Here is a 21284-nt window from a genome sequence, read left to right on the forward strand (position 1 = left end):
CTTTAAAAAAACTCATTGGAGCAGCTGTACATGTGAGTAGTTACATAACCGTTTTGTTAAGTTTTCCTTAAAACTTGTATTAGCCATTTCTACAACAAAATTGTGCCTTTTCCAAAGTAAATGGGTTTGGTTAGCATCAGGGCAGCAGAAGCAAACTCCTTTTTATTCCTGTAGTGGCATTCCTGACGGTACTACGATTTAAGTGAATTTAAACTGTGAAATGGGCACATGCTCAGAGTGTTCCACCACCACTCCTCATTCATGCCTGGCAAACAAACCTGTGTATACTCCTACTTCAGGAACGTAGGAGCAGTTGTAAGGGCATGGAATAGCAGTGATAGAGAATGGTGCGCAAATGTATGTAGAAAGAAACTACAGTACTATACAAAGGCAAAATTTGCATTTGTTGCTCCGCCCACTTTTTTGCCTCCAACTCTACCCACCACTGATATGTGGCCCTTAGAAGGTTCCCCACCAAGTTACCCAATTTCAGTTGCCTCTTGTTACTGGATCTCTATGCTGTTGCAGTAATCACTTAGCTTTTATTTTCAGTTTTTATGCGTTGGTAACCAGCCTGGGTGGTGCTGGAGGAGACTCTTGAGAGTCCCATGGACTGCAAAAAGATCAAACCTATCCATTCTTAAGGAAATCAGCCCTGAGTGCTCACTGGAAGGACAGATCCTGATGCTGAGACTCCAATACTTTGGCCACCTCATGAGAAGAGAAGACTCCCTTGAAAAGACCCTGATGTTGGGAAAGATGGAGGGCACAAGGAGAAGGGGACGACAGAGGACAAGATGGTTGGACAGTGTTCTTGAAGCTACAAACATGAATCTGACCAAACTGCGGGAGGCAGTGGAAGACAGGAGTGCCTGGCGTGCTCTGGTCCATGGGGTCACGAAGAGTCGGACACGACTAAATGACTAAACAACAACAACCAGCCTGGGATCACCTCAGATGTGACAAAGGGTGTTCTATAAATGTAGCACATAACTAACTAAATAAATCTGATTTGAGGTCAATGGTTTATTTTTATATGATCATTTATTTCCTGTTCCTAAGAGAAATCAAATGCGTTGTAATTACAGCTATATGCGCTTAAAGGTACATTATGCTATAATGTCTAATCTACACTTGTAGTGACAATGTCATTTTATTTTTCTAGTACAACCACTGTTACCCTGTCCTCTCCCCTAACACCCAACATTGTGTGATGTCAGTACATATTGTGATGTCATCACCTTGCTTTATTTTCTGAATTGATCTGATTGGAGCCAAGGGGCCTTGTTGCCATGACAATGTTGTTGTATTGACGCTCGCAGGAAGGAGAGTGGTTTCAAGTGTGCGGATTGCCCTTATATTTCTGTACTTTTAAAAGCCACATGACGCTTGGCTGGAGACAACATCATAAGAAATATCTCCGTGCTCAAGGCACTTACGGAGAAAATATATTGAGTTTTATTCACATTTATTTATGGAAAATCAATATGCCAAAAATAGATGCACTCTTACAGTGTGATAATAGAGTGTTCAAGTGTTGTAATGTTCGATGGGGCTTATTATCAGGTAAGTGTGACATGTTTGCAGCCTTAATATACTAAAATACCTTGGTGGTTAAAGGTATAAATATATAAAATTAACATAAAGTTTAATGTTCTAAGGTGAAATGAATCATGAAATTCTATAAATTAAGAAGGTATGACACTAACAGGGATTTTGGTTTTTCCACATTTCATTAGGTATAGCATATTTTTTAAACAAAAAATTTAAAGCACCAACTCAGTTATATTCATGGTTTGCACCTGGGAGGTAGGGAGACACCCAATGCCAATAAGTAGAGAGTTATCCACATACTTTGGGCCCCAGCTCCAATTTGTGGGACACTCTTCCCGCAGAGATTCAGTAGGCATCCTCACTTTTGACTTTTAGGTATCTCTTGAAGACATTTTTATGCCAACAAGTCTATGCAGTTAAATGATGAACATCATTTAACTATCCTAGTCACTATATATATATATTTCTGGCATCTGGAAAAGAGAGGGAGAGAAAACTGAACTCCCCAGGGTATTGGAAGAGAAGACTGAGCAGACTGGGTCCACCCGGCAAGTGACATAAACCAATAGATATCTTCAGGAATGTGAAAAGCCTGCAAGGGAAACATATGGGAATGTGTTTTGCTGTGCATGCTAATGAAGGGTACATTTGCACTAAGCACTCTTAATGAATGACAAGACAGAATCAGGAAGGAGATAGTGGCTACTAGACACCACCCCACAGATTAGTCTTAATCACAATCAAGAAAACCCTCAAAGCATTCGCAGGACACTTAGAGCTGATGGATAACTGGTAAAGCAGAATGGCAGACAGGCATCCTAAAGGGTGGTAGAAGGGGTGCACTGAGGCATTTGTGATGAAGGCAGTGAGTGTGGTCAATCCACTTCTTCTACCCCAGTTCACAGTGCTTGCCTGTCTTCATCCAGATGAACAGCATGAAAAGGGAGTGGGTGGGTTCTAGATGATTCTTGTCAATGCTACAGACCAGAAAAATATATATGCCTAAAGCTGACTACAAAATGGGGTTTTGGGGCACACCATTACAATGGATAGCGGAAGTGAAAGCTGGAAAATTTAAAACATTATGACCAATAGAGTCTCACGTTCCAGAAGAGTAGTCCTTGTGGTCTGATGTAAAAATGAAAGACGTCTGGTGGAACCTTCAGTCAAAACTAGCAAACCAGCATACACATTTGTGGGCCAGAGCTCCCTTTGTCAGATGACAGGGTAAGGGTAAAGGGACCCCTGACCATTAGGTCCAGTCGTGACCAACTCTGGGGTTGCAGCGCTCATCTCGGCCGAGGGAGCCGGCGTACAGCTTCCAGGTCATGTGGCCAGCATGACTAAGCTACTTCCGGCGAACCAGAGAAGAGCCATTTACCTTCGAGCTGCTAGGTTGGCAGGAACAGGGACCAAACAATGGGAGCTCAGATGACAGGAGGATTGGCAAATATGTGTTTTACAAAACTGGAAAACACAAAAGAAAGAGGGTGCTGTTTTAAATAAAAGTGAGGCCAGTGCAAGAGACACTGCTACAGAGAGCATGAATGAAAATGAGATACAGGGTGGATCTACACACAGGGGAAAAACACGCTATAAATATGTCAGAAATTAAATTGTTATAACAAAAGAAACAAATCCTATGGAAAATCGCTTAGAATTTTTTTGCCCTCTGGCGCCCTCTGGCGTTGCATGTTTATAATGCATTCAAAGCACTGTTTCTTGACTAATGTAGCTAAGTCCACAGTCACATCATTAGAAGATCCAATCAGGCTCAGTGGGTGCCACCCACCTCTAACAGCTACCTAGTTGTGTTGTTGTTTAGTCGTTCAGTCGTGTCCGACTCTTCGTGACCCCATGGACCAGAGCACGCCAGGCACTCCTGTCTTCCACTGCCACCCGCAGTTTGGTCAGATTCATGTTTGTAGCTTCGAGAACACTGTCTAACCATCTCGTCCTCTGTCGCCCCCTTCTCCTTGTGCCCTCCATCTTTCCCAACATCAGGGTCTTTTCCAGTGAGTCTTCTCTTCTCATGAGGTGGCCAAAGTATTGGAGCCTCAGCTTCACGATCTGTCCTTCCAGTGAGCACTCAGGGCTGATTTCCTTAAGAATGGATGCGTTCGATCTTCTTGCAGTCCATGGGACTCTCAAGAGACTCCTCCAGCACCATAATTAAAAAGCATCAATTATTCGGCGATCAGCCTTCTTTATGGTCCAGCTCTCACTTCCATACATCACTAACAGCTACCTAGTACCCATTTGCAAAGCAAGATGAATGGAGAATCACTTTCTGTTGTGAGCTACCCCCTTCCCAACTCTACTGAGCCCAAGTGCCATACTGTCAAAATTGCAAATGAATTCCAGTTTGGTGCCTTTGTAGGGAAATCTCTCTTTTAAACCTTATTGTGGAAGCATAGCAATTTTTACATCTGTTACTGTTACAGAATATCTAGGCCAGTGGTGACTAACCTGTCTTGCAGGCATGGCAGGACTCCAATCCCATCAGCCTCAGCCAACATCACCAAAGGTCAGGAATGATGGGAGTTTTAGTTCAAAAACATCTGGAGGGCCACAGAGACACCGCAACCCTGATCTACGCAAATTGAAATGCTCCCCAACTGGTTAATCACAGCTTTCTCAGCAGATTTTATGTACGTTCTTCTTCCCCTTCTCCTCCTTTGTTGTCAATAGATAAGGTGAAGAGTACTTACCAGTATAAAAGGTTAGCCATAAAGCTGCTAATGAAATTGAAGAAAAAGGTGGGAAGTGTTTTATACATTTTTCTCGCTCAAGTTCATTGTCTGAAAGGGAACAAGGAAATTGCTGTAGCATAGCAACTGTGATGTTAGCAAGCAGTGCAGTGGCATCGTTAGCTGTGATGCTGTTCTTTGTATCTCCAGGCTTTCGTACGGATGACAACACAACATTTGCCTGCAGTTTCCAATCACAGAAGCTTAAACAGAAAATTAATAGGGCTTATTCACATCAGGGGCTATGTACGCAAGCATAGCTCCTTCCTTCACTATCTCAAATCATTGCAATAGCACACATATCAAATTAGTATTGAATGAATTAGTTTCATATTTGTCTGAAGATGGATCTGTGACGATTTTAAGCCAACTACGTAACAGAAAATTGCTCCATTGGAAGTGTCGGATGTTGTTTTACTCTGCTGCCTTAGGGATTGAAGCCACAGCCTGCAAAGCCTTTAGCTAGAACTTGCCCTAAGCCAGTTTGGTAGAGCTGAGGAACTGTGAGTTATCTTTGACAGTGTGTGTATCTATTTTTAGGGACCGGGGTAAAACCTCCCATTTTACCTGGGTTTTTGGCCCTTAATTTGAACAGTGTTTAAGTATTTGTGACCTCTTTTAGAGGGGCAAAGTCTAAAAGACCTGGTTTTTATTTGCATGGATGTCTGTGTTTGTTTTTAGTTTTTATTTACCGTATTTTTCGCTCTATAAGACGCACCAGACCACAAGACGCACCTAGTTTTTGGAGGAGGAAAACAAGAAAAAATATATTCTGAATCTCAGAAGCCAGAACAGCAAGAGGGATCGCTACGCAGTGAAAGCAGCAATCCCTCTTGCTGTTCTGGCTTCTGGGATAGCTGTGCAGCTTGCATTCGCTCCATAAGACGTACACGCATTCCCCCTTACTTTTTAGGAGGGAAAAAGTGAGTCTTATAGAGCAAAAAATACAGTATTTATGGCGTTTAATGTAATTTTAAGTATTTTTATTGCATCTATAAGTTACATTGAGTCATTTCCATGAGAAAAGCGACTAATAAATAGTTATTAATAATAATATGTATGTGTGTATGTAAGTAAGCGGGACGCGGGTGGCACTGTGGGTTAAACCACAGAGCCTAGGACTTGCCGATCAGAAGTTCTGTGGTTCGAATCCCCACGACAGGGTGAGCTCCTGTTGCTCGGTCCCTGCTCCTGCCCACCTAGCAGTTCGAAAGCACGTCAAAGTGCAAGTAGATAAATAGGTACCACTCCGGCAGGAAGGTAAACGGTGTTTTCATGCGCTGCTCTGGTTCGCCAGAAGCGGCTTAGTCATGCTGGCCACATGATCCAGAGGTTGTACGCCAGCTCCCTCGGCCAATAAAGCGAGATGAGCGCCGCAATCCCAGAGTCGGTCGCAACTGGACTTAATGGTCAGGGGTCCCTTTACCTTTACCTTTATGTAAGTAAGCAAGCTTAAGTATACATTTTAAAATACTGTTTATATTTATATGGTCTGTATAAATTCATTATACTGAACTTGTAATCAAAGGTGAGAGATGGAAGGGCAGCTTAGAGCATCTTTCTCCAACCTGGGGCCTCCTAGATGTTAGGGACTGCAGCTCTCCTCAGCTCCAGGCAGCATGCCCAGCCATTAGGGATGAAGGAAGCTGTAATCTAATACATCAGAAAGTTATCAGGTTTAGGAAAGCAGGCTTCTACAGAAATTGGGTTACCAACTGAAGGAGAAATTCAAGTGGTTTATTCTCCCTCTCTGTCCCCAGTTGCAAAAAAAAGCCCAGGTCAGGTTAATTTATTCTGCGCAACAAGCTGTTAAATGCAGAACTAGAAACTTTCATGTCATAGAGCAGTGGTTCTCAAAGAGTGTGGCAGGAGAAGATGGCAAGTGTGGCGAGAAGAGTCAAGGACAGTCAAATAAATGTTTAAACATTTCATTGCAGTATAGCATAGATGCTCTTATGCATTGTTTTATACTTTTTGGATGCCCCATGGTAATATCATAAAGTAGTTATGTTCTACGTTATAAATCAAGCACTGCCAGGAGCTTTTTTCTTTTTGTTCTCCAATGTATTATCAATTTTAGAGTCTATGATGGTGGTAGCCAGCATGGCACCCTGTGGATGCAGCTGGCCTCCAGTTCCCATCAGCCCCAGCTATCATGGCTAATGGTCATCAAGGGCACCAGATTGACTAACATGGTCTATGAAATGCCCAAGATGATATCTGAAACACTGTGTATTAACTCATTCAGAAAAAGACCCTCTCATCCCTGTGGTACATCTGAAGAATATATGTTTCCTCCTTCTCCCAAACATTAAAAGAGTCTGCTGGATCAGGTAAAACTGATGTCTGTGGGAAACCCTGAAGACAGGGCCTGAGAGCAACAGTTCTCTCTCCACACCTGCGATTCGCAGCAACTTGTGGACATGCTGCCTCCATTAACAGATTGGTTAATAGGTCTACTTTTACCTCGAAAACTTTGCAAAGTGTGTTAATAGCTTCCATTTGATTTCCATGCACAAAACTATCTAAGTTCAAATCAGCTGGGAAGTTACAACCAGATAGAGAATATGACAGCAATACAAACCTATCATATTGCACATTCCAGGGACATTTAGAAATTTCACCAATGGGGGGAAAAGAAGATACACAAAGATGAGGGATGGAACACAGGGATTCACTACAAAGCTTGGAATCAAAGAAACGGTAAAAGGTCTTTTGGCAGTAAAATTGTATAGCAACTGTTGCCATACAATGTGCAAGTCACACCAGTAACTAATTAGACCATACTGCTATATTTATGGAAGCTATAGAAGAAGCCATTGTAATGCAGTAAAGCACTTGTTAGATTGATCCAACAGTACTAAATAAAATTGAATTCTCTACTAAACTTTGGCTAAAAACGCACACAATTCAAAGGAAATATATGTAGCATATATATGCAAACAATAGCATGCAGAAATTGAAGATAATCCCCCTTTCTCTATTTCAGGTGGTGAAATGAGAAGATACAAGGTGTGGACACCAACTCCCTTCAGCCAATGGTCAGGAATGAAGGGGACATTGACCAGCAACTTTTGGAGGACCACAGGTTAGCCACCCCTGTTTCAGCAGGACAAGTGGCAGATAAGGATAGGAGTTAAATTCTGGAACTCATCCTTACTCAAATAAGGATGGCTTGCAAGCAGTGGTGGAGGAAGAGGAGTGCGGGGGGAGCACACTGCCCCCAGCAGCATGATCCTGGTGGGGTGCCATCGCGGCTGACCCACCCACCCGCGCTGGGTGTCATGCCCCCGCAGGCAATGTGCCATGCTCCCAGGACGCGTGCCATGCCCCTGGGACGTGCACTAGCCCCGCCCCCACCTGCTCTCCGCCCCCCCCCCCCGGTGCCAGAGCATGAAGCTCCGCCACTGCTTGCAAGTCACAGTCACTAACAGCACTGAAGCTGACTTCAGCACTGGAGGAAGTGACTATACTGGGCTGTTGCTTAACCATATTGCTGGAATCAGACACAACCAGGACCAGGACAACTGCAACTGTTAACAGGTCGATCTCATACAAAGCTAGGGCACCTCAATGAATTCGTAGGTTTCGTGCATAGGATTGGGCCTCACTGAAATTTGTGGAAAGTTTAATGGATTCCAGGCAGTTTAACAGATGTTGATTCTAGGCTCCACAGCTAGACCTATGGAGTCCAGTATGCTATACCAATCACACCTTTGGCTAAGAAGATTCAGCGTTTGCCAAACTCAACACGTTTGGGGAGAACACAGCAACAGGAGGAAGGCAATTTGCAAGTTTCCTTTCCATATATTATTTCCCCTAGTTCTTGACACATTCCTTAAATGATAACCAGGAAGGGAAAGTGTGCAGTAATCTATAAGAATAGCAGCCATTGTGCCTCTTTGTTTTTAGAACACACTCTAGCTATGAGCATGTGATTAACTAATGCAGAACTGATATTAAGGCATGTGCAACCACTTCCCCACATTTACCTTTCAGTCTACCTTCCCCCTTCTATCAGATGCTCTCTGTCATTTACTGCTAGCCCTGTACATGAGGTCAGGAGGACAGCTGGCTGGCAGAGTAGTGAATCTCAGTGACAACAAAATGCCACTGATACAACCCTACTGTTCTGTTATGCAAAATGGAGAACTTGCCTCCTTCTAGGCTTGACTGTGCATAGGAGGACACCCAAATGAGTGGTATTAAAACCATATTTAATCTGAGCTGATGTACTCATGTTCAGATAAATCATGTGGTTAGGTTTTGTTGTCTCTGCCTTTCAGTTTACTCACCTTTGCACTGAGCTCGTACTGCTTGGATTATCATTTTTATTTTATAGAACAAGTTTTCAACCTTTTCAGACCTGGGACCCACTTTTAGCCCCAAAATGCATTTGGGGCGACACCCCATTCATTTTTTTATGTATTTGCAGAATGGTAATGCTGCTGTTGATATACTTTAGCTCAGCTTTCAACTCAGCAATGGGTCCCAACCAACCATTTGTAGACCAATGTTCTAGGAACCAAACTATCCCCGAATCCATTCATTGCCTTTGTCTGGAAACTCAATTGAACAAACAGTGATCTACAGAATATGACAGCTGAATATGACAGCTAAAATTCCATGTGGTAGAGCCTTCATTTGTCTGAAGGTAATCATCCTTAAAAATCAACGAGTCAAAAAGAAATTAAGCATCATTAACTCAAAATAGATGGTGCTTTCCTTGTGCCCTACTTAGCTGCAGCTAGCTAGATGATGATTCAGTATTCCTTTAACCAAGGTCTAATTCATTCGCTCTATGTATTTATGACATGATTGCTCACCAGGCTGAGCATACTATAGTGAACACCTTTGCATTTTGAGAGTCAGTAGGAGCCACTGGTGCTGTGATGACTATGAATTTGAAAGATCAAAACACAGCTTACAGTGCAATCCTATAGCTACTCAGGATTCAGGTAGGTAGCCATGTTGGTCTGACGCAGTCGAATTAAAAAATAGTCCAGTAGCACCTTAGAGACCAACTAAGTTAGTTCTGGGTATAAGATTTTGTGTGCATGCACACGAAAGCGTATAACCAGGACAAACTTAGTTGGTCTCTAAGGTGCTACTGGACTATTTTTTAATTATAGCTACTCAAGAGTCCTATTGAATTCAATAGGGCTTACTCCTAGGGAAATGGACCAAGGACTCAAGCTTTGGGCTTACCTGGGAGTAAGTCCCATTGAATTCAATCAGACTTACTTCTAGACATGGTTAGGATTGCGCTGTCAGTCAGGAACTCAATGGATGAACCCTCCAATAGGCCAGTATCGTGGCAATTAATTCTGCTTCTGATTGATTGGCTTCCGCCTGTCAGTTTGTCACAAATTCCCAGCTGTCTGAAGCTGCTTAATATTGACTCTTTTACAAAAAGCAAATATAAGTTGAAATTTGAGGGCATTGATTCCCGCCCCCCCCCCCCCAATATATCTTTTCCCTGTCCTGTATCACAGTGAGGAAAAGCTGCATTTGGAGGCGGTGGTGGGGAAACTAAATAAACTGATTTAGCCTGCAGCTGCTAAACCAGCATCATTGCAACCCTTTTGTTCTCCAGTCATCTTCTATATAACCTTTAGAAGACATCTGAAGGCAGCCCTGTATAGGGATGCTTTTTAATGTGTAATGCCATATTATGTTTTTATATGGGTTGCAAACCACCCAGTGGCTGGGGCAATCCAGTCGGCTGGGTGGGGTACGAATAACAATAACAATAATAATATCATCATCATTATTCTGCTCACTCCCGTCTACAGAAATAATTATTGGATATGCAAGTCAGGTAACTTCTGTGTGACAGATTGGAAAAGTAAAAAATAAAATATTATTTGCAATAAAAAGCAGGCTCAAGCAGAACCAAGTAAGACTGCCTGTGGAAGGAACCAAAGACTCTTGTATTGCTTTTGCTGGCTAAAGCTAAGGAGATCTGCGTGCAGTTAGTACTTAGATAGGTAGCTGGTCAGGAACTCTTTTTCACTTTGAGTCTCATTATGGAACGAAAAACTGGATATAATAAATTACATGTATGTCTCTTTGACAAAGCAAATATTTTCAGAAGGTTAAAGTGTGACTACAAGGAACAAATGAAGTTTACTTGTGTTAGCAAGATTCTGCCATGTTTTAGGACCCGTGTGAAAAGCAAGCAGTGGCCCCAGAATTAAAGTTTGTAATTTATTACAGGAATCAATCAAAAATGACTTCAGTATGCTTTGAACTACAGACTATGGATTAACATTCAAGACTAGAAGATTGAAAAACCAAATAGGAAATAAACTAGGAGTTATTTGGATGGACCCAGGACTAAGTCTCTATTTAATAATGGTCACTTACCTCAAAGTTGATGATACGGGAATCTCCTTACAGAATCCTATGGGCACATTTCTCCCATTTTCTGTAGAACTGTTTTCTGAAACCATAATCAGCAACTGAGAATTGTTTTTCAATACAATAAGTGACTTATGAGCACTTAACTCCATTGCATGCACATACCTCCTGAATGTCAGACTGGGTGTGACAGAGAAGGAGGTGCAGAAGGCCAAGGTATGGAAGACTTTGGAAGCAAGTGTCATACTGCTGGTACTTTGGGTTCCCGTTCAAGAGAGAAGTATATAGGTGTTGAAAGTGAGGGATGAGCTAAAAGCAGAAATAGGGCTCTGCCTTCAAGTGAGCAAGGACTTCATCCTGGAAAAGGTTTTTGCTGCATCTACCTATTATGAGCGCATTACTCAATAAAGTAATAAGACATTAAAGGGCAGTTAACACACACATACCCTGTTTCTGTTCTGCTCTATTGCCTAGGTATTCTGCTGTTCTGGGCAAACAAATGCAGAATCATTCATACCTGGATTATGGTGCTTAATTATACAGTGTGATTAAATGCAAATTGCGCGCAATAAATAAAGGAACATTTGGACAGAGAAAAATAAAACGTTGTTCAGTACCGCAGTGTCAGTACAGATGCACAGAAAAATAGTAAAAGCTTAAACTGTAGAAGAGCCGATAAAAAGGATGGATTACTGGAACTCTTAAGCCTAGTGTGAAAAAACACTTGGGCTCCAAAGAATGTAAGTTACAGGGCAACACAAAAAAATAATAGAATGTATTTAAGTGAACATCTGGGCATGCATGCACTTCCATCCAATTAATTGTCCAACTAGAAAACTGGTTGTATGCAGAAGGCAAGTCAAAGTATGGAGAAAAAGTTGCAAACGGATCAGGACCATTTCAGTCATTACAGATCACTGTGGATTGGACACATGAGAATTAGATGTGAAAACAGTTTTGAGTTCCCATTAGATGACTCATCAGGCTTAGTGGGAAAAGATACACGGATTTTAAATGACTTTAAATGTTGTCTCCCCCACCCCTGACTTCATGCCTTTTTACTGTTCCCTACATGCCTCCCACCTCTTTCATCTGTTGCTATTCCTGACACTATTTGCAGAAAAAGATATCATTTCTTAGATGTGTGGAAAGAAATAGCATACTTAGTATTTTAAATATTAATTATGCCATCCAGAGACCTTCTTTTGGTAGTTTCTGTTGGGGGGAAAACATGAGCGCTGCTTAACTTTTATAAGGTTTTGAGCCTGTAAGGCAACTTTATATCATCATCTCATTAGAAATGTACCATAGCAGCGAGGTGTGAAAAATGGAAAGCAGGAAAACCCACTTATAAATTCAGTCGAGGGCCTCAGGCAAGTCAGTTCTCTCCGCTAAAGTATCAGGATAGTAATGTCCTGGTTGACATGGAAGTGCCAAGGATTACTGAGATAATGTATAATAATATCCCAAGAGTGCTAGAAAATCATTATTGGTTGGATCCAGATCTGTAATGAGCAGAGTTCTGCTGAGAGTGGAGAAAGGGAGGTCTTTTTCCCCTGTTTCTCCCTCCCCTGCAAAGCTTCTGTAGAATGTTTTGGTCATATCATGGGCAAAATCCTCCCCTTCTTACTGCAGGGATCCTCTGCTAGATTCCAAATCCTCCTATTCACAAATGGAGCACATTTGGATCCCGCCCTATATGAAAAAGGAATATATTTTTTCATTTACTTTTTATGCTGCTTCAGTTACAAAGATGTCCAGGCATTTTTTCTTCAGTTTGGAGGAAAGCTGCATATCTGCTCTCACTTTATGAGATATTCTCTCTTATGTGGTGTTCTCTCTTCCCTGCAGTGGAGAAATGTGATTATAGCCAAGAATTGCCTGTGCACTGGAACCACAAGTTACGTTTCATCAGTTGCTGATGCCCAAATAAGCTTGCCTTTGAAATCCCAAGGTATTGCGGCTGTTTGGCAAGGCCAGTATAGGTACCACCATTCCATATTTTTCTGCATTTCGAAATGTGTTCCTTGCCTCCTAGCACCACTTTCAGTCTATTCTTTCACCTGGATGACATGAGTTTGTGTTGAAATGTTCCTATCATTTAGCAGTAGAATCCTTGTGTTTTCCAATGAAACCTTCATACTAGCTGTGTGAGATCATCAGCTGCTTAAATTACAGTAGGAGCAGTTCAAAATACTCCAGAGAGTAATTTGTAGCAGGAAAGATTTAAATAGACCTGAACTAAGTGCAGGGATAATTGTTAGCATGCACACACCTAAATAGAGAGAAGCTGTGGAGCATGGCACTGAAAACTGAACACGATGGATGTAGGACTGAGTATACTTTTTTTGAGTGCAAAAGTTTATTACTGAATTTTAAAGGGAGCTCATGTAAGGTAAGATTCAAGGCACACCTGATTTTTAGCTTAGTTTATTAGCCACGATGGTACACCCTGGCAAAGGCCAATCATTACACTGGTCAATTTTGATGCAAAAACTACCCCAGGTGGTAAGTGGACAGTAGCACATGCCTAAAGCTTATCAGCTTCACTAACACATGCATAAGAAAAGCTGATTGCTCATAAATTTGGCAGTTTCTTCTTTTTTGACTCTCAAAGGACATGAATAATTTGCAGTTCTCAATACTCTGCACTGCATTTTTATCACAGTATGAAACATTCATATGTTCCTAAGATCATCCTATCAATGATATATGGTAAGAAGCCATAGTAACAGCTTTTTTTCACTCTCTTTATTCAGAAACAAAACTTGTATGTTCCAAATAATGAGAGGATAATCATGGATCATTACTATCCATACTAAAGTAAGTTAGATAAAATAATGTGGCGGGGAACTGTGGGTGCTTTAATAAACTTCTGCAGAACATAATCAGAGTGCTAGCTGTGTTAATGTGTAGAAGTTAAAGGTCATCAAATTATGGCATAAGTTGTTGCATCTGTTGAAGTGGACTTTTATCAACAAAAGCTTATGCCATAGTCTTAAAGATGCAGACTCTTGCTTCTACAAAAAGATATTTCATACACAACTGCTGTCTGACAGATTATTGCATATTCTGCCATCTGCTACTGTCTAGTTCTCTTCTCATCAATATTTCTGATTTCAGAAGGTTTCTGATCAAAGACTTTTATTTTAAAAACTGAAGAAAGCTACAGTTCACATTGTAGGTCTAATGCTTCGCGGATCACAATATTCCTTTCTTTTCACTTGCTAGGTGTAGAAGGTGGGACCCACTCTTGTATCTTCTTACGGGTGGTAGAAAATGGTACATACTGTCTAGGAGTACCACTTAAATTCATTTTATGATTCTCCCAAATGAATTTACGAGGCACTGGAGGGTGTGTAGTTGGAGGGTCTTCTGTCATACAGTGAAGCCAACGATGCCTTAAAGGGGGAAAAACACACACACACACAAACACACACACAACTGATAAATATGTTGTCCTAATAGCCCATGAAGCATATATGCACAGAGTTTCAAAAGCAAGCCATGTTTGATGGACAAAAGTTACACCGCATGAACCATTTTGAACAGCTACATTTCAAGTAGTTTGATCATGAAGATTCTGTTAGATTTATTGTCTGCAGAAGCATGTTTCCTAACTGTTTTTAAGATGTTTATTTTATTTTTAATTGTATTATTTAATCACTGATGTGTTTGCTGCCCTTGACTCCTTTGGGAAGAAGAGTGGGACATAAATCTAATAAATAAATATGCCAGAAAATGATATATTTAGTATCAGAAAATTAGTATTCTACTACAGAGAAGTAGGTGTCGCAAAAAAGACTGTTGCCCCAACGGAACAAAGGCAGGTGCAATCCATTTGTGTCATGGGCACACAAAAGGGCAATCCAGGAGATGCTCCTATGACTATGTGGGTGGTCCTTATACAAGTAGTACCAAAAAGACAGCTGCTATCATCAACTACAATTGGGTAATCACTGCTGCTGCTGGTGGTGGTGGTGGTACCTGAAGCCAAGCTCAGTGGATATGCTGGACTGATGTCTTGCCTCAGTAATGGATAAAATGAGAGCCAATAAACTGAAGCTCAATACAGAGATGACTGATGCACTGTACGTGGGTGGTTCCCTAGACCAGATGGATAGTGGCTGGTCTGCTCTTGATGTGATTACACTACCACTGAAGGAACAGGTCTGCAGCTTGGGGGCTACTTCTGAATCCACTGCTGTTGCTTGAGGCTCAGGTAGCCTCAGTGGCACAGAGTACCTTCCATCAGGTTTGGCTGGTAGCCCAGCTGTGCCCCTATCTGGACAGCCTAACTTCTGTTGTCTATGCTCTGGTAACCTCCAGTTCAGATTACTACCTTGCCTTATATGCGGGGCTGCATCTGAAGGCAGCTCAGTAAAAAACTGCAGTGACTGCAGAATTCAGCAGCCAGGTTGCTCACCAGGGCAAACGGCTCAGGACCGCAATACCTCAAGGAATGCCTCTACCCACACGAACCATCCCAGATCCTGTGATCATCATTTGAGACGCTTCTTCATGTGCCTTCCCACACAAGGGATCCGGAGGGCAGCATCACAAGAATGGGCCTTTTCTGTGGTAGCTCCCTGCTTGTGGAATGTTCTCCCCAGGGAGGCTTTTTGCTGCCTTTGTTACATATCTTTAGACACCAAGCAAAACATTCCTCTTCTCCACAGCCTTTGGGCTGATTAAACAATCATTAAAATGTGCTGGGGAATTGTTTTATTGCTTTGCTTCTATTATGTATGTATGTTGTGGTTTTATACTGTAACCCATCTTGTGTACTTCAGGTGAAGTTCACCTGTAATAATAATAATAATAATTATTATTATTATTATTATTATTATTATTATTATTATTATTATTTCACGTAAATCCTATATGAAGAAATAAACCATTAAAAATGATCCAATAGGTTTCAAGAGCTATAAAAGGCTGCATATAATCTCTCATGCACATTTTACATTATTATTATTTGGCTACCTGCAACTCAGGAGTACACTATCACTATGCACACAACCTCCTTACCATTCACTGACACCTCTAGAAGTAAGCATCATATTTTCCCAAACATCCTCATAGCGTACACAGAGTGAAATAATTGTAAGACTGGACCCATCTGTTCGATAAATGACTTTTCCCCATAGTAAGTGACCCAACAGTAACAAGTATAACAAGATTAGTGCATACTGTGAGAATGTTGTTGGCATTGGGCAACTAATTCAAGTAGTCACTAAAATAATATTTAGGTCAATTGTTTTGAGTGCTGCAAATATCTGACGAGTTAAAAAATGCAATTTCCTGAAAACACATTTTCAGTAAGCTTACAATTGTGTTAATTGGGGTGGAAATGACAGAGGAACTCAGCTGTCACTAAAAACAGGACAGTTACAGTATGTTTGTTTCTCACTGTTCAACCATCTTGACAAGGTTACTTGTGACCATACTAGATCTCTACATGTGGACTGACCCCTCTTCCCCACCGTCAATGCAAATAAAAGATAATTCATTTGGAATGTGAACATCCAACTTCACAACTATACACAGAATATACCGTATTGGCTCGAATATAAGCTGCACCTTTAAAATTCAAGGGGAAGAAAGAAAAAAAGACAATACCTGACTATAAGCCGCTCCCTTAAAATTGGGTTACGGGCTGAAAATCGCTGCGGTTGGTAGAATTGTAACGCCGAGCCAATTTAAGCCTTTGAACTTGCAAGCCCGCAAAAGTTACCGTACAATTGCTAAAATCGCAAATTGGTATTCAATTGCTACAATTCCACAGGCACTCACACCTGTAAATAGCAAATCAACAGTCTCAAGCTCGCAAATCAACAATAAAACATTTTTTGTTCTGTTTTACTGTATGTCTGTTTCAGCAGCAATATCATAAAAGCCAATTTTTCTAAGGTCACGAATTTAAGGCGCACTTTAACTTTTCACGGTCAGAATTTGGGAAAAAAGTGTGGCTTATATTCAGGCCAATATGGTACTTTCAGTAGGATTGTTTTTTCTAAAAACCAAATGTCTTTTAAATGTCACTTCACAACTCTCCTACTTATTCCAGCAAGACTGTTGCAGAGAAAGTGGTATGGAGACTGATACTAACAGGCACAATTCAAAAACTGCCATGACCAGCAGTCTATGCCTAGTAGGGCTTTGGTCGTACAATTCTTGAGCAGCACCATAGGGAAACATAATGTGTATCATTAAATTAGGTAGTACTGCAAGAGGGGTGACCTAGAGACTAGTGATGAGCAACCTGTGGTCTGCCAAATGGTGCTGAACTACAACCACCAATTTTCCCTGGCTATAGACAGGCTGGCTGAGGCTGATGGGAGTTTAGACTCCAAAAGCAACTACACACCAGCCACCCCTCATCTAAGCACATCTTCAGTTTTCAGGCAGAAAGCATGCATTTACCATAATGTCCCTTTCAAACAGAAGAGTGGTGCCTGATCTATGCTCTATCCCGGAACTGGTGAAGTACTTTTGCTGGCAGAAGATTAGGGGATGATGTACAGTTAAGAGGATTAAATTTTCATTTCCTTGCTTTTGCGTGTCAGCCTCAGATAAGTTGGTTCGTTTTGAGGTTAACTGTTTCACAAGGTTAATACAACATATAATCACAGAAATGCATGCAGTAAACTAGCTGGTTTACCATTCAGGGGGCACCATGCTTCCATCCATTTCCCAGAATGTGTTCTTGCCATTCATTTCATTAGTATATATAACCCACCTATGGCGACCTTAAATAGGAAGATAAGTAAACATTTGCAAATTATATTCAACTGAACCAAGAAGCGAAGCATAGATTTATGACATTTTATTAGTTATAAAAAAGGCTGTCCTCATCACCACCACCACCCCACACACAATTCAAATTTTGTGAAGTTAAAATTCTGTGCTCACATTTAATTATTGTGACTGCAAGATTCTCACATTTAACAAATACACTTTTGGAAAAGGACTGGTTTAGCAGAAGGCATGGAAGGAGTAAACCGAGGCAGTGTAAGGCTTTGTTGATAAGAATCCACATTGGGACCACCTCACATATATGCTTTTTCCCTACACAATGTAGGATGATGAAGTGTCTATCTGGTCACTTGTGAAGAGCTTAGTTTACTAAAAACATGTAGACCGGAAAGGTGACGAGTATATGGTCTGAAGGAAACCAAAATTATCTAATACATTTGCATCTAACAAGTTACTGTGTTATTTCCCACATCAAAATTATTTTTGTGAAGGAAAAAGGTCACACATGAAGGGACCTCAGAGAGACAAGCAGCATACGTGGGAGAGTGAACATTAATTTCCATTAAAGTAATGTTTAATAAAAACCCTCAAAATAACCCAATTACTAAACCCTCAGAGTAACCCAATGACATTGCAGCCTATCTTCCTTGCAATTCGGATTAATTTTAGCAATCCAAGTGTTGAGACTAGAAAAGGGGTCTAAATATTCAAAATAATGAGTCTGCAAAGATAGTGATATCAAAAAGATGACCCTCATTACTACTCCCTGAACACCATCTGCTTTCTCTGTTTCTTCACATCTGTGTACCAGTGCAAAAAGATGCTATATTTACAAGCAGGAGCATAAAACCAAGTTCCTGTTGTGACAACACCTCACTAGGACGTCTTACTGTTATATCCTCCTACTTGACACCAACAATTACTTAGAGCTGACTAAATTGTAATCACACTGAAGAAGTGTAAATTAGCCTAGCTTTTTCAGAAGATTAAATTCAAATTACTGAAGTATATCCACTTACCAAAAAAATATCTTTTGTCTTCATAGTATTTGTTTCCATATTTATCAACACCTACTAGTGCGCCGGTCTTCAGTTCATTGACCCTGCAGGTTTCAAAAAACAGAAGTAGTAAAATTACCCAATACTGAACACATTTAAGTATGAGGAGCTGTTGTTGCTCCATGGTGGAGCACTCTGAATGCAGAAGATCACACATTCAATCCTTGCCACTGCCAGGTAGGGTTGGGACGTACCATTGAGCTAGATGGCCCAATGGTCTCACTTTGTGGAAGGCAACTTTAGAAATTCTGTTCAGTTGTCAGTGGTCCTAGAAGTCAAGGAACCAGAAGCAATCTCAGCTTCAACTCTAATTACTAAAACTGAAAAGATAGTCATTTTGCAACTAAAGAGCACAAATTATTGCATAATGTGCTTCTTGAACAATTGTATATGGGCAGTGTTAGAAATTCCCCAGTACAGAATCAGTAAAATGGGATGGGGACATGACGATGCATGCAAACCCAAACCCAATGTCCCTGGGCTGGTCTTCAGATCAGTGTAAAGGAATAAAGAGGGTTTTTAGGTGTGTGTACTTTAATGTTCTTAGAAATGCTCCCCACAAGTGGAAACCCTGATAATCTAAGGTTCCCACTCACTGGAAGAGTTTCTATGTGTGATCAACCAAAGGTGATTAAAACCCCTTTTCAAGCTTTATTGCTAACTTTGCAGAGCTCTGAATGTAAGACTTATGTGCATGTTTCCCTGCCCGCCCCGATTACTAATCACCTTTACTGGCAAATGCCTGAAAATGGTTTAGGACTATGTTACAATTTCCAGAAAGGCAGCAGAGTTAATCTGTTGCAGCAAAAACATCGAAGATTTTTTAAAACCAAACCTTGAAAACCAACAAATTTATTATGGTATAAGCATTCATGAACTACAGCATGGGCTTAGCCAGGATTTTTGTTAGGGGGAGCAGAACCTCTGTTAGCTATGTAATCTTACTTATGTTTATTGATTTAGGTGGGCAGCTCCCCCTCCCTGTTCCACCTTGGCTATACCCATGGACTACAGTCCACTTCATAAAATGCACCTGACTGACTGTAATCTGAGAAAGCGAATGCCATAGGACTCTTGTAGGAATATATACAAAATTAAGAAAACTAATTATAAAAAGTTATGTATGGAATCATGCAAGCTTTTTCTGACTATGTATGTATAAATAACTTTTATAATTGAACTTTTCCTTGACTGTTTTACTCTTGTTGTCTCCACAAGCACGATAGACTAAGAATTATAACCAGCCACTTTCTTTATTCCTTTAATGCATTGTTATGCATGCAGTTTTTTAAAAAATTGTCTGGAATTTAAACTTTATTTAAAAAATAAAGCCTATGATAGAGAGAGCCAAGATGTTCTGCCTCACAGGGTTGTAGTGGTAGGGAAGGAGAAAATGGAGCAAGATAAACAAATATCCCCAACTTTTTGGCTTAAAAACTGCCCAGCAAGAAATCTACAGAATTTCTACAAGTTCACTGACTGGATGCAGGGCATTTTCCCCACCAAGGACCACTTCATTCGTTTAGCGAAAAAAGAAAAAAAACACCACAGCTCTGCCGAGTTCAGCAGGACTTACTGCTAGGAATACTAAAGACAACCGTATGATGTACTGAACTCAAGTGTCAAAACATCCCAGAAAAAGAAAGTCCGCTTTGTTATCTAGCCAATAACAAGCTTTCCAATCCGGACAGCCCTCCTTTCCCTTTCCCGAAATGACCCCGCTTCAGAAAAGGTCCCCCAATTGGTCCGCCTTGATCCCCTCGACGGAGTTTGGGCTGCCTGCTCGTCTCTGGGGATCCGGGAAGGTCTAGAGAAGCGGAGGAGACCCATTTCCACGCCAACCAGAGACAGCGACCTCCTCCTCCTCCTCCTGCCCATTACCAAGGTGACCCTCGAGCGCAAGCAGCCGCTCCTCTCCCAGCCTGCCCTCACAAGCCGACGCGCACGGCGGAGGGGCCGAGCCATTCTTTACCTCAGCAGCTGAAACACGGCCCCGCGAATGCCGCCGTGACCCCCGAGCTGCTGCAGCGCCCTCCTCATCACCTGCACGTACTCCGCCATCTTCCCAGAGGCCCAGAGAGGCCCGGCGCCTCCTTCCCTCCGCCGCAGGACGGCGTCTGCGCAGCCGCGGCAGGAGGCTCCTCCTCCTCTGTTCCCGGGAAGCAGATGCAACTAGCGAAGGCGGAGGCGGGAGAGCCTGGAGCCCCGCAGGTGGGAAGGAGGTGGCCGTTTCTTCGCCGGTACGTTGTGCTTACTGAGAAGTGCATCCTATGGGAATGGCTCCCAGGCAGTGCCGGATTTACGTATAAGCTAAACAAGCTATATAGCTTAGGACCCCACTCTCTTGGGGGCTCCCCCAAAATTGGGTTTTTGTAAATTGTGTTTCTCAAGGAACTTTTGTTATTGCCAAATGCCAATGTGTTTCCATTATTTTGTTATGAAATAAAAAAATCATTTTAAGTTGGAGCTTAATAATTATTTCACTATTAATATACTTCTTAATTGTATTTCAGTTCAACAATAACTTTGATAAAATACGTATTTTGTTATGTGCAAATAGCTTTAGATACATATTAGGTCCATAAATTACCATATAGCATATGTTCAACACAAAAAACAGCGACAATTTGATGTTGACAAAGGACAGCTGGCCATATAAAGGGCCCCATTACCTTCAGTAGCTTAGGGCCTCATCAAACCTAAATCCCCTGCTCCCAGGTAAATGTGTGAGTGTATGACTGCTTTTTGTCTGGGGGGACAAAGAGGGGCACATACCACTAAACATTTTGTGAATCAAAGT

General features: G+C 41.4%; 2 protein-coding genes and 1 long non-coding RNA gene across 4 annotated transcripts; 2 read left to right on the plus strand and 1 right to left on the minus strand.

Annotated features, from left to right (window-relative positions):
• The first annotated feature begins 1297 nt into the window (after positions 1–1297).
• LOC310658754 (uncharacterized protein) lies at positions 1298–13823 on the plus strand. 2 transcript variants are annotated; one of them, XM_083401093.1, is made up of 3 exons: positions 1298–1566; positions 7294–7392; positions 12519–13823. In XM_083401093.1, exons 1-3 carry the CDS (start codon positions 1383–1385, stop codon positions 12587–12589), a joined length of 354 nt encoding a protein of 117 aa, XP_083257219.1. In that variant the 5' UTR covers positions 1298–1382; the 3' UTR covers positions 12590–13823. The 2 variants fall into 2 exon arrangements, 1 of the variants encoding a protein (XP_083257219.1); XR_014502471.1 differs by lacking the exon at positions 12519–13823 and adding an exon at positions 10524–11108 and having other exon boundaries at positions 1302–1566.
• On the plus strand, positions 2027–4979 carry LOC310658767. Its single transcript, XR_014502487.1, has 3 exons — positions 2027–2768; positions 2981–3362; positions 3807–4979. It is a non-coding gene; the product is annotated as an uncharacterized lncRNA (long non-coding RNA).
• NDUFA12 (NADH:ubiquinone oxidoreductase subunit A12) lies at positions 13082–20615 on the minus strand. Its single transcript, XM_083401088.1, has 4 exons — positions 20457–20615; positions 18446–18528; positions 17332–17419; positions 13082–14068 (listed from the first exon to the last, which is right to left on the minus strand). Exons 1-4 carry the CDS (start codon positions 20543–20545, stop codon positions 13888–13890), a joined length of 441 nt encoding a protein of 146 aa, XP_083257214.1. The 5' UTR covers positions 20546–20615; the 3' UTR covers positions 13082–13887.
• Between the last annotated feature and the right edge of the window lie 669 nt (positions 20616–21284).

This window comes from Podarcis tiliguerta (genome assembly GCF_965153285.1).
Source record: "Podarcis tiliguerta genome assembly, chromosome: 10".
Taxonomy (NCBI): domain Eukaryota; kingdom Metazoa; phylum Chordata; class Lepidosauria; order Squamata; family Lacertidae; genus Podarcis; species Podarcis tiliguerta.